The following is a 13,062-nucleotide window of genomic DNA, read 5'->3' on the forward strand; positions in this document are numbered from 1 at the left end:
TAGAGTGTTCTTTCGGCGGAGAGTTTGGAAGGGCACCATGCCGCAAAGCAGACTGCTGCTGCTGCTGCAATTTTCTTTTTCCAATGAGAAAAAAAAGTTTTAAGCATGCCAGATGGGTGCTGATGTTTCCACAATTACACAACCGTGTACGGTATACGACTCCATGAGAAGAGGCAAAAGTTTGAACAGGCCCATCGTGTAAATGTAATAATCCTATCATGTGCCTAATCGATGATTCAGTTACTTGAATGGCGCTTTCTGGGTTAGATTAACGCTGGCTGAAGCGATTGATACTAAAGAACTGTAGAACTGCAAGACTTTGGTATTGTTTGTATTAATTGGTTCTCTGTGGGAAGAAAATAAAGAGACTAGAGGGGAAATGAATTCTTCATGTAACTTTTTATCTGTTTTTCTTTGCTGGTCCTAATCCTTTGCAAGCCTATTTTGAACTATAACAGTAATTTTCATGTGGTGCTTTAAGCTGAATAGCCTGCAGAGTGATACACCACAAATTCTATCAACTTCCCCTAGTCAATAATCTTCTCCTAGTAAAACTGAATCTGAATTGTTATATAAGCATTTCAAGCTGGCCAGTTCAAGGAATTTTGTATAAATTGATTTAATGCCATGGCTTGGTAATTCTTTCCAAGTACGAACCATTCCAAGTGTTTCTTAATCTTCTTCCACGAACTTTACCTTTCATTCTCCCATGTCTTTCTGACTGAACTGCAAAACCTGCTGGAATCAACCTTATGGATTCATCTCGAACTTTTTAAGAACTCTCCCAGGTGTCTTTTGTCTGTTTTTTCTGTAAATATCAATATATATATTATAATATTAACCTATATTTTTATTCTCAATTTGCAACAGTTAAATATTTCATAACTAGCTCTCAAAAACATAATACTTAGGTCCCTATGTTCTCTTTTGTTTTTTAGATGTTGTGCCTTTCAATTAATTTTTACTTTTTCCCATTTCTTCTGAGCACAGTCTGAGCCCTGAATGTGGCCTCTGTCTTTAATGTCTTTAATGCCATGTCTCACTCATGGCTAAAAACTTGGCTATGGAGTTGTTAAACAGAAGTCATTAATAATCTTGCATTTCACTCTCTTATTTATAAATACTTATACACGCACCCTTGCCTTCACCCTATCTTCACCCTTGCAGCATCCTCCTTGGTTCATTCCTTGCAAATGAGGGGGATTGTTACAGGCCTCACCTTTTGGTCATGGCTGTCATTTTTTCATTAGTGTGACTAAATGTCAAACACTAAAATATTACGTAGGCTTTTACTTGATATTTGTCCGAACTCAACGAATTGACGGAACTATTGAAATCACTGTTGGAGTGACGAGCCCTCGCCTTGGTTTACAAACTAGAAGCGAAGGATGATTTGTGTGGTTAGAATTCAGGCCCTGTGCACTTGTGGCAGCATCAGAAACATGTTTTTGTGACTCTTGAATCGGTGAGTCGTAGCAGTAGAGGCAAACCTGGAAATGCCCGAGCAGAACCTCTCCAAGGATGACCTAATAAGGAAAGCTCTGCTGCTTTTTCATAAAGCAGCTACTCATGTGTGCCACTCAAATTCAAGATGACCTGACACACACCCCTACATTCATGCTGATTCAGTGAAACTCTGCAGGGGTGGTTATGTAAAGCTTTTCAACTGTGGCCGCTGTTTTTAAGACACAAACTGCTGTAATGGGTTATGTTATAGGTACTGCAGGAGAGAAGCTTACAAAACTGACAGGCCATGCTTTTATATTGATTCTGAGCCCGTGCTCTGCTAGCTGCTAGCTGGGAAGATAAATTAAAAAAGGAAGAATGAAGTCATTCCTACAAAACTGCGTACCCCAGCGAATCCCTAAACGCAGTTTCCCTGTGATGAAGATGTGACAGTTCACCCAGAGAGCCGTGGCAGGCGGGAGGGTTGTCTAATCTGCCAGAGGGGAACAGTCCCTTCTCCATTCTTATCACTTCCTGGGGCCATGTTAGTGCACTCCCTATGTGAAAAGCATTTGCTCTGGGGACTGCCCTGCAGTCACGGCAGTTAATTCTCTCACGTGTGACCATAATACAATGGCAGGTCTTGACGCATCTGTGGTGGTGACGAAGAGCTAGGGGCTTCCTAAAAACTGGAAGGGCTCTCGTTTCCATAATGTTATTAGGAAACAGATGCAGCACCCACAAATCAACTGAAAAAAAAAGCAGCTTCATTTGAATCTCTGATTGCCAGCTCCATCAAGGCAAGTGGCTAACAGGCAGTGTAGTTCATGTCAGAGTTTGCATTGCAGCGTATAAATAGCTGAGCTATTGCAGGTATTTCATTTAGTGCAACAGAACACCCGCTGTTTGAAGCACATGAGCGCTTCCTCGGCCCTCAGTTCTGGCCAGCAGGAGCTGTAAAGAGCTGGGTCCTTTTACCTGACAGGTATTTGTGAGCATGGAAACAGGTAAATACAGGCCAGTGCTGTTTTTATTTTCTGGAGGAAACCGGCAGCATGGTCTAGGTTAGCGATTCTCTCTTTTCAGTCGTGAGGACCCAGAGTTTTGCTGGTTCTGGCTGAGTTCAGAGTTGCAAAAAGAGACCCTTAATTGGCCTAAAAATAGGAATAATTTGAACTCTCTAATTAGTTTCCGCTCCTAAACATGTTGGAGGTTGCCTTTAAACTGTTGCATTTTATCATCAAAGGCTCGTGGCAAACAGTCGGGTAGTCGAATTAAGGTTTCAATTAAGTAAAGAGCTCGGCTGGAACAAAAAAAACAGGAGGTAGCTGATTCCCCAGGATCAAGACCAGAATTGGGAAACAGTTCTTCAAGCCATCTGAGGGAGAGGTCCCCCATCCTGCTCCTAGAGGACTGGTGTGTAGGGGTCTTCAGTCCAGCAGGGTTCTTAAAAACTTCAGTTAGTTTAATACTGGTGAAAGAGCTGCTCCTGTTGCTTTAAAGAGCCCTGGACAACCTACAGACACATTGAGCGGCTCTCCAGGACCAGGACTGGAGACCCCTGACCTAAATCCTTAATTTAACTGGATTATTTTTTATTGGTAATGTTGATATGTGGGTTGCTTTCTTTTAAACACCGTAACATACCATAGTTACACATTTGCGATTGGTAAGCTACAAAACCTCAAACTCCAACGAGATCAAAACCTTTAGCCATCTGCCAGTTTGAAATTCCAAAGGCATAAAAATTCCAGTGTAAAGCTTCCATGAACTATTTTGGAATTTGAGACTAGTGAGAGGATTGAAGTTGTCATTTCATCTGGGCTCAAGTAAGGCTGACTGACTCACTTACTTGCTGATTTTGATGGTTTAATTCCCTCCGTCAATATTAAAAACCTGAGGCCAAGGATCAGAGTTCCTAGGCTAAGGTAGCTACAGTATTAATGGAAACATACAGCATGCAACATGCTCTTAACACATTGCTGCTCCTCTTCATCCTGTTTTGGAAAGGAACTGTGTTGCAGATGTATTATTAGGAGGCTCCATAAAATACTAATTAAATGGCTAGACACTGCGTTCCTTTTGTCTGGTAGCATTCAGTTCAGTTATTCTTGCACACAACAACACATCTGATAACAGGCTCCAGCGATATTTACCCTGGGTCCTGTGGGACTGCAGTTCATCAGGTCACCAGCCTCAGTGAGTAAAGACCTGGAAGTAGTTGTAATAAGGACCATTTAGGTGAACTCTTTATTGAAATCAAGTCATCAGGATCAGGATCAGGATGGAATGAAAACCAGAAAAAACACTGCCCCCCACCTCCCTCCCCAGGTCAAGAGTTAAGGACAGGGTAACTCCTAAGCTAGGAGTTCTTAATCAAGTTGTTTGATTGAGTTTCCTGGAAGCACGAGACACAAAACTGTCTTTTACATGACAGTGAGGACCAAGCCCCATGCAGAAAGATTTCACTTCCTAAAGGCCTTGCCCTGTACTTATAGCTTACCTGTTTGAACAATTTTCAGAGTGTAAAGCCAGGAAGATACTGCTCACTTGGAGTGCCACATCTGCTTTGAGTCACTGCGAAATTGCTTGTGACATCCGCTGATTAGGCTTGTCAAAAAAGGAGCACAAATCACTCGTTTGGGGGTTTATTTAGCGCTCCTGTTTGAAGCTGCAGCTCCTCTGGTACGACTGCAATCACATTACATAGGTGCATTGGTGTGATAGAACAAGATCTATTTTTCTGTACATCAATCGATAGATGCTGTATGTGATTGCCAGTGACATCCCATGAACTCTTCATTGTATCCATTTCCTAAACCGCTGGGAGCAGCAGATGGGTGTGCAGACAGGATCGTTAAGTGTGTGTCGGAGAGACTGACAGGAAAGGTCAAGTCTTTGCAGCTTCTCAGCTCACCCCCACTGACCCCAACCTCAGACAGCTGTGCCTCTGTCAAAGACAGTACTTGCCCTTTAAGTCCAAGTCCTATTCTGTGTCTCCAGAACTCAGCAGGCCTTCCTGTTGGCCTGTCAACAGAGAAGGCCATTTACACTCTCAGGCTTTCTCCACAATATACTTAAGCTATTAGCCTAACAATGTAGCAAATTACCCTCAGTCTGCTAATAACCGCCCTCCAAAGACACCTGTCTAGATCAATGATCTCTGGGAAGAATTCCCTCCAGGCAGTATTGCTTCGTTCTCCAGCAGCATGTGGAGGAGAAAAGAAGCTGAGTGCAACACATGCTTTCCAAACTCCCGTCACCCACTGGCAATTAGACCATTATAGCTGTAGCTGCTATATGTATATGTCAGATAGTGAAAATAAGGACCTTCTTCACGTTATTCATCCATTTGCACAACACTTCTTCCAATTCCGGGTCATGGGAGAGCAAGTAACGGGCTCAAGGCAGGGTTAGGATGGGACTGGATGGGACACCAGTCCATTGCAGGGCTGACAGATACAAAGACGCACACGCACACCAGATCTAATTTACCCAGAAGCTAGTTGGCAAACCAGTACGTGTCTGAACTGTTGCACCTGGAGGAAACCCACACAAACACGAGGAGAACTTACAAACTTTTTCTTCTTCTTCTTCTTCTTCTTCTTATTATCACAGGCTCAGATTGCTCCAAAAACTTCACCAACCTGTCTGGTGTCATTGAATCCCCCGGGTTCCCTGACAAGTACCCCCACAACCTGGAGTGTGTCTTCATCATCATCGTCCCTCCGCGCATGGAGGTCACCTTGAAGTTCCTGACCTTTGACCTGGAGAACGACCCCCTGAATGTGGGCGAGGGGGAATGCAAATATGACTGGCTGGAGATCTGGGATGGGCTGCCTCAAGGTACAGATCCTCACCCCCTCTCTTCCTTCCCTGCCGAGAAAAACCGACAGAAAGCTTTTCATGACCAAGGGTATCATTCACGAGAAAAACAGACTATTACTTTTTCTATAGGATTGCCTTCCGAGACAATTTCGCAGACATATATACAGACTGGGAGGGATTCTCATTGTTGCAAATGGTGTAGGTTTACTGGATGATAGTGCATCCTGTTAAATATCAAGTAGTTAAGTTAATGTACCAAATAGCATTACTTCACAACACATTATATAAAGCCCTGTATTAACAAGGCTTAAGCACTGTCTGTGCACTATCAATGTGTCTTGTGTTCACTGAATGGCTCATTGGGACCAACATACTCAGCTGTAACGTCTGTTGAATGCTATAGAAGATAATGTTAACGTTTGTTACCAGACATGGGGTTAGGTCAATAAAAACTTTATTACACTATGGTAAGAAAATCCTAAAACAAGGAAATTGTTCACGTTTCTCTTTTTGGCAGTTTTTCTGTCATCAGCTAGTATTAAAAAAAACTATCCATGCTTATTGGGAGGGAAGCATGTGTAATTTATTTTGCTAATCCTTCTCCTTGGGGGCAGAAAGTGTATACAAGCTTGCCGTGAAAATCCCAACACAATTTTCCAGCAAAATGATGCACTGAAAACAGGGAAGAATTTAAAAATGTCATGTGCAGTGCAGAACCAGGAATAATCTGACACTTGATGACAGGACTAGTTTGGTGAAGCTTATTTAATTTAACCATTTCTGTTCGTTTTGCTTCACAGTGATCAGACATATCAGTACAGTTTAATATGCATAATGATTCTGATATTAGAGGCCTGGATAATTCAATCATTTCACTATCTACTGTCAGTCCAACTGCTAGATGACAACAAAGGGCATAAAAATACAATGGAAAAAATAGATGGCTATTGAGATATATTGTACTGACTTGATTGAATGTCAACGAATGAATCATGGGTTACTAATGCACTACCAAATGGTATATAGAGTAATTACTCATCTCCTCATCCTAATGCGTATGAATAGCCTCTTACTCTCAAGTGCTTGCCTTCGCTTAGTGTAATTGAATGGCCAAATTAACGACAGAGAGGCGATCTAAGCCAAGCACACAGCCAACTTGTTGCATTGCATTGTCCAGGAACAAAAGACGGCGTCATGCCTATTTTAGTGGGCTCCATACCAAAGCTGGTGTCAAGCACCAGGGCAGAATGCTGTAATGGTATTTGCCCCTATTTTATTACAGCTATTTTTGAAAGTGCGTGAGAGATGCACGCTGCCGGTCTTTCTTATCGGCTGGCTCTGCAGCGTTATTATTCTGTTAAGGGGGGAAGTGAAATATCAGCCCCCACCCCGTTAACCTTTATCACTAGTATAAAAATAGGGTGTGAATAATACCACAAAGAGATTTCATCCTCATCGGGAAGAGAGCAATAAAATACACTCTCCCCACATCCGCCTTAATAATGCTTTGGTACCGCATTCAACTACGCCTCTCCCCCTAGTGATGCGACATTTAGCTTTTACCGACTTGCATTTGCGCAGCTCTCCAAGGACGTGGCATGCTCAGAAGTTCAGTGATTCTTCTTTTTTCTAATAATGTCACAGAGTAATGGCATCATCATGAAGGATTAGTGGTATTTATTTAATATGATAAAATATTTCCACTGGGAACACATTAAAATGGTTGATGCTCCTCAGGCAGCCTGTTTATCTGTCCTCCCAGGTGCAATTCCTTGCTTGCAGAAGCCTTTAACTGTTTTCGCCTGGGTCCTGTGAAAAGTAGCAAAAGTAGTTTGCGAGAATTTCACACAGTGGATGTAGCAGCAAATGCAACACGTAAGACATTAATGAAGAAGGAAAAAGGTGAACTTTCAGCACTGTCCTGTTCCATCTTTCAGCTGTTCCATCTTTCCGAGAAATACCATTTCAATAATTGCTTCTTAGTTGTTTCGTCTTCAAACACAATCAATATTGAAGAGTACAGCTGTCACAGTCCAAGGAAGGACTGGATTAGAAAGGCGGCCATTGAAAAGGCTCTTACAATAAAATGCGTCTGTTAACACAAATCACTTTGAACATTAATCAAGAAAGCTCAAGCAAATCCAGTGGTCTTATCCAAGCCAGCGACCGCAATTCAATAGAAACCTCATCTCCCCCTAATGAAACCAGATCTCTCCACAAAGAGTTAATATCTGTGTGACCTAGTAAATAAAGAGTTTAACACAGTTCACACAAATCCATTGGAGTCTTGTGCTTCTCGAAGGTGTTCATGAAGATAATCATGCCAAATACATAGCCAGCAGCTATATCACCCCGCAACTCACAACTGGCAACCCTGTGAAGCCTGAGAAAGCTAAGGTTGCTGCTGGAAGAGGTGTTAGTGGGACCGGTAGGGGGTGTTCAACCCGTGGTCTGTGTGAGACGGCATGCACCAGTATAGCAATGGGGACACTATACTATAAAAAAGTCACTATCCTTTAGATGAGACATAATACTGAGGTCCTGACTCTATGGTCATCAACAATCCCAGGGTGCTTCTTGAAAATAGTAGTGTTCACCAATGGTGTCTTTTTCTCCCTGGCATTTACCAATCATGGCCTCCTAATAATCCCCATCTGTGAACTGGCTTCATCACTCTGCTCTCCTCCCCACTGGGAGCTGGTGTGTGGGGAGCGGACTGGAGCATCATCCAGGTGGGGGATACACACTGCTGGTGGTGGAAAGGAGTCCCCATCACTTGTAAAGTGCTTTGTGTGGAGTGTCCAGAAACGTCAGCGATATAAGTCTAGTTTAAAAATAGTTCAAATGATAAACTAGCCCAATAGTTCCACTGGGCTTGTTGGTACTAATTTAAATTTGTCAGTGTAGATACTGGTAACCAGGTCGGAAAGCAGACTCGCGGCCTGTTGTTGGGTGCCGGAACTAAGATGTCTCTTCTATCTGTTGGCAGTGGGGCCTGTGATCGGAAGGTACTGCGGTGTCAAAATCCCTCCTGAGATCCACTCCTCCACAGGTATTCTCTCCCTGACCTTCCGCACTGATATGGCCGTCGCCAAAGATGGCTTCTCCGCCCGCTACAATATGACCTACAAGGAGGCCAGCGACAGTGAGTACGCCTCTACTTTCTTTCACCTTTTTGCACCGTCATGTGTCATGTTCCCACCTGGAAGGATGTCCCTTTAAACATTCTGCAATAACTTTGTAAGTTTAGGCAGCAGAGGCCTGGTTCAGGGCTTGAATTGAGGATAAACTGAGTGTGAGGAACCATGGCAGAACAGTACTCTTTTATTTAAATATTTCAATTCGCTGTGAATATGGCATGTTCTTTTTTAGTGCCGTCCACTGCATTTTAAACGCGCAATGCTGTTGATCTCTGTGGCTGTTTTGCCTGAATTTGTGATGTTTTTTGCTGTCAGACATGAACTGCATAATTAATTCAAATCGGAAGTTCCAGCTGATGGAACAAAGAGTGGACGAATCAAGACATTCAGTCAAACCCAGTGTCAGAAGTAATGCATTTCATAACCTTGTTCTCAACAAGCCTGTACTTAGGATACAGGCATGAAACCACAGCTGGGGCCTTCGGTATTGCTGGGGACACGTGACAGCCTTAACTGTATTATTTTGTTCATTGCCTCTTGGCAATATTGCAGTAATATCAATATAGCCAAGTCAAATGCTTTATTCTGTTTAGGAGCAACTTCAGCAACACAAACTGTCCACAAGATAAACAGCTGCATAAGGTAAAATGGTGGCTGTAATTTCAAAAATAGGATTACGTTTCAGGATTTAGAGGGGACTCATTTTTAAATGGGACATTTAACACCCATCACCTGACAGAGGTGCAAAGGTAAAACAGAGCAGGTTTGTCTTTCTAGAAAAAATATTTTGTCGTGAGTCTGCTATTACCTGTTGTACCCTCTATTGCCAGGCAGTTTGCTCTTTCAGAAGTAAACAGTGCTTCTGGAAGTCACTCCTTCCTTTTCACAAACGTCCGCCATCTTTTATTGCAGCATTTCACTGTAGCAGCCCTTTTGGCTTGGAATCTGGGGAGATTTCTGACGAGCAGATCAGCTCCTCCTCAACTTTCTACGATGGTCGCTGGTCTCCCAAGCAGGCCCGTCTGAACAATGAAGACAACGCCTGGACTCCTTCTGAAGACAGCAACAAGGAGTACATTCAGGTACGCCATCTCTTGACCTTCCTTTGGAAGGGTGACCCCTGCTGGCTGGATGATGAATGGCAGGTTTTCCTAAAGGTTGGCGTGATGAGCTGTGTCATCATACAAGCCATAGCTAAGAACCTAGCTGAGGTTAATTACATGCTAAAAAAAAACTGACAAATCGGCTCCACATCTGAAATGCTGTTTTTTCTTTGTTCCTGTGTATAAAGAAGCAGCCTTAAAATCCCACTGGTGGGGAATGTACTTTCTAGCACAAGAGCTGAACATATGACTTTGCAATCAAAGGCAAAACATGTGGGAAATGTATAAAAAAAGTTTACAAAATTCTTTTCAATTCCACATGGCCCCTTTAATCACAACGACGAGATTCACCACTTGAATGAGCAAGAACATTTAATTTAAACACGTAAGATCAATTTCTTGACATAAAGCTGTGAGACTGCTTTTTGTTTTTGCTTAAAGTGCTGGAAAGCCTGTTAGAAAAACTGTTTTCTATGTCTATACTGGGCACACTCAATTCAATAGGCCAGGGAGGTAGAACAACAAGACCGATTTAGAGATTTTATCAGGTAAAGCACCCGTTTTCATCCTTTCTCAATGTGAAAGATCATCTTGTGATTTTGATTTCCCCCTGTGTCAAAGAGTTTTTCACAGGAGTCATTGGAAAGTAATTCTTTTTGTGTATATACTCTATTTTTGTACACATAGAAAACCAATTTGTATAACCTACCAATCTTTTACCTAACATAAGAGTGCCAAATGTTCAGTGCTGTTTTTATTCCCTGTGAAGAAAATGACTATTTTTCTGAAGGAAAGTCAAATATGTTCCATTGTATTACACTGAGTTTATAGTGAAGCAGCTTGATGAAATATTGGGACTTGTGTATCACCTGGAATTTAGGCATGGATTGTGAGTGGTCTGCAGACCACAGGTTGGGATCCCACCTTCTACGATGCATACTGATTAACAGGTGTTCAGTTATAATCCCACAAGTGGGAGATTGGCACAACTGGCTTCCCAGCCAAGCATGCACACCAAGTGTCTGAAGCTGTCGTTCCTCTTGTTCTGGACAGGATTACTACTGCAATAACACATCAGGGTAAAAGTAACCTGTTTAACCCTAAGAAAATAGTGGGCACACACTTGACTGAGAAGTATTCCCAGAGGCTATTGCTAGCATGGCCAAGTCAACATGATCTGATCCCATCAGATGGCAATTCTTCATCGTTCAGCTGCCCTGTTATATTAGCACACATGAGGAGCCAGAGTAGCACTGCCTGCACTCTAGAACTCCCGCTAAAAGAGCACAAAGGTAGAAGTGCAGTATCCAATTCCTTGCTGTAATCTGTGATTGCTGGCAGGCCCAAGGAGGGTAGTGGCTCGTGCTGCATTGCAAAAGGGTGCAGGAGATACCTTATTATAGGCTTGCAGTCTCTGTGGGCTTCATGATGTTTGCCACTTAGAAGAGCACTAGCCAGTGGGACTAACATGATTGTAACGCTTGTAAGCATCTAAATTTCCCCAAGCTTTTCTGCTGATGTTAAAGCATTATTCATAGCAGAGGTATGTTGTCTGAACCCTATTTTATCTCCCATCTATGACCTAGGAAAACCAAACCATTTTTAGCATTTGCTGGTGGTTCACTGCAGGTTTGATGCTAACCATCATATGATTGATGAGAGAGGCCTTTCCTGGGAATAAACAGGTTTACAGCATTCCTCTCACCTATTGATTACAGTGTCTAGGTGCATTATTTTTTTTTGTTCGACCTGCAAACAAGTTTTAAAATGTGGGCTCATCGACTGACAAGATGGATTGCGTTTAGCTCTAAACCTCAAGGCGATAGACGACTGTGCTGCCTCTTGATAGTTACTGTACTGCGCGTTGTTCCCAAAGATTCTGGGGGGGGGCGGTGAAAACATTTTAGATTTCTGCCCTGTAAACAGTGGACAAAGGCAGATTTCAGCAGCGTGCACTCACTCACTGTTGAAGTAGAACTAGTATCGTCTTGGCTGCTGAGGCAAAAAATGGGTAACCCAAAGACAAGTAAACTGAAAGTTTGCAAAAGAGGGCTTTTTGTACCGTAGCCCAGGGGCAGGGTATGAAATAGGAGAAGAAATCACTTTAAATGTATTTTTTAAAGCTGCAGGAAGAAAAATGTATGAAACTAATCTGAGATTAAAAAACGGTAAAACTCTGTGCTGTACTACTATATGTAGGATTTTACATCCTTAAAACAACTCCCCTCGGAGGTGAACATGATAACTAAGCTGATGTCCGGCTGTGTCCCAACGTTTTAGGTGGACCTGAACTTTCTGAAGGTTCTGACTGGTATTGCCACCCAGGGAGCTATCTCCAAGGAGACGCACCGGATCTACTATGTCACAACATTCAAGCTGGAGGTCAGCACCAATGGCGAAGACTGGATGATATATCGACATGGCAAAAACCACAAGGTAGGGGACCCTTACGGCTTGAAAACAGCTTTTGGTGGCAGGCTCTCTGTCTTGTGTGGAGAGACGCAAATGAAAGTAACCTGGCAGCCCCGATGAAAGTCTTTTAACCATCGGCCTTGGAAAATACATACCGTGCAGAGACAAGACTTCCCTTTTGATCTATCACTTACTTTTCTAGAAGGCCATGCCTGAATGGGTCAAACGTTCAGTTAGCTGGCCAGGGTCCATTTATTTATCAGCATTATTTTTCAGCTCTCCCTAGTCCCGTCTGTCATTTATCATATTTTTCTTAACACTCAATACCCCACCTGCAGAAGTAACAGGAGTGGGGAGGACAAGCTGCGCTGCTGCTTCAGTAATAGAGTTGTCTGCGGGGAGGAAGCAGAGGACACTGTTTTTGCCATCCACTTCTTTTCCAGTTACATTATGTTTGTGTTCTACTCGTACACTCTCTGCTCTGTTCCAAGTGTGAGGCCAGTGGGATTTCAGGGTAATTTATAGACTTTCTTTGAGACATGCACTGATTTCAGCTCTCTGGAAGTAATAGAGGAGCTTTGAAAAGCGTCTGTGATCAAGGGGCCTGAGCCAGTAATTAACAGGGACAGACTTTCCACACGCCAGTTCTCTGTGGGGGGTTGTAAGGCAGGGACACAGTGAGATCTCTGGTGACAGGGACTGGGGGGCGTCCCTGGCTGGGCCAGGGCGGTCATGACTTGCTAATCTTTTCTTGGAAAAAAAATACAGGAATTCGTACTATGTACCGATGACTTGTACGAGAACTGGGGCTATCCACAGTGTGGATTGGAAAAGAGAAAACAGGAAATACAAGATGCTGAACGCCCATGCAATTTAATCTCAGAAAGCCTAGAATAAGAAAATTATAATTTACTGACTTAACACAGCATTATCTGTCATGAGCGATTCTAGATTTTTCTTGAATATTTGTTTCAGCATCTTATAAACAAACCTTTTGCCGATTTTGTGAAAATTGTATGTTTGCCATTTCTAGTTCAACACAAGTTCTATATAGTAACATCGAGCTTTATTTTCCATTGCTTTTTTTACGGTGATGCGCAGAGAGATGGCAACTTGCCAGATTTGTGAAACGC

The 13,062-nt window shown here is 42.7% G+C and overlaps 1 protein-coding gene across 2 annotated transcripts in view; it reads left to right on the top strand.

Moving 5' to 3' along the window:
- The window catches only part of nrp2a (neuropilin 2a), an 82,662-nt gene that overhangs the window by 24,250 nt on the left and 45,350 nt on the right, over positions 1–13,062 (top strand). For both annotated transcript variants that reach the window (XM_088606617.1, XM_088606616.1), the window contains exons 4-7: positions 5,065–5,292; positions 8,264–8,419; positions 9,327–9,496; positions 11,798–11,953. In XM_088606617.1, coding sequence (XP_088462743.1) covers positions 5,065–5,292; positions 8,264–8,419; positions 9,327–9,496; positions 11,798–11,953 — 710 coding nt within the window. The remainder of the gene's footprint in view (positions 1–5,064; positions 5,293–8,263; positions 8,420–9,326; positions 9,497–11,797; positions 11,954–13,062) is intronic.

Source organism: Lepisosteus platostomus, chromosome 14 (assembly GCF_059453375.1).
Source record: "Lepisosteus platostomus isolate fLepPlt1 chromosome 14, fLepPlt1.hap1, whole genome shotgun sequence".
NCBI classification, from domain to species: Eukaryota; Metazoa; Chordata; class Actinopteri; order Semionotiformes; family Lepisosteidae; genus Lepisosteus; species Lepisosteus platostomus.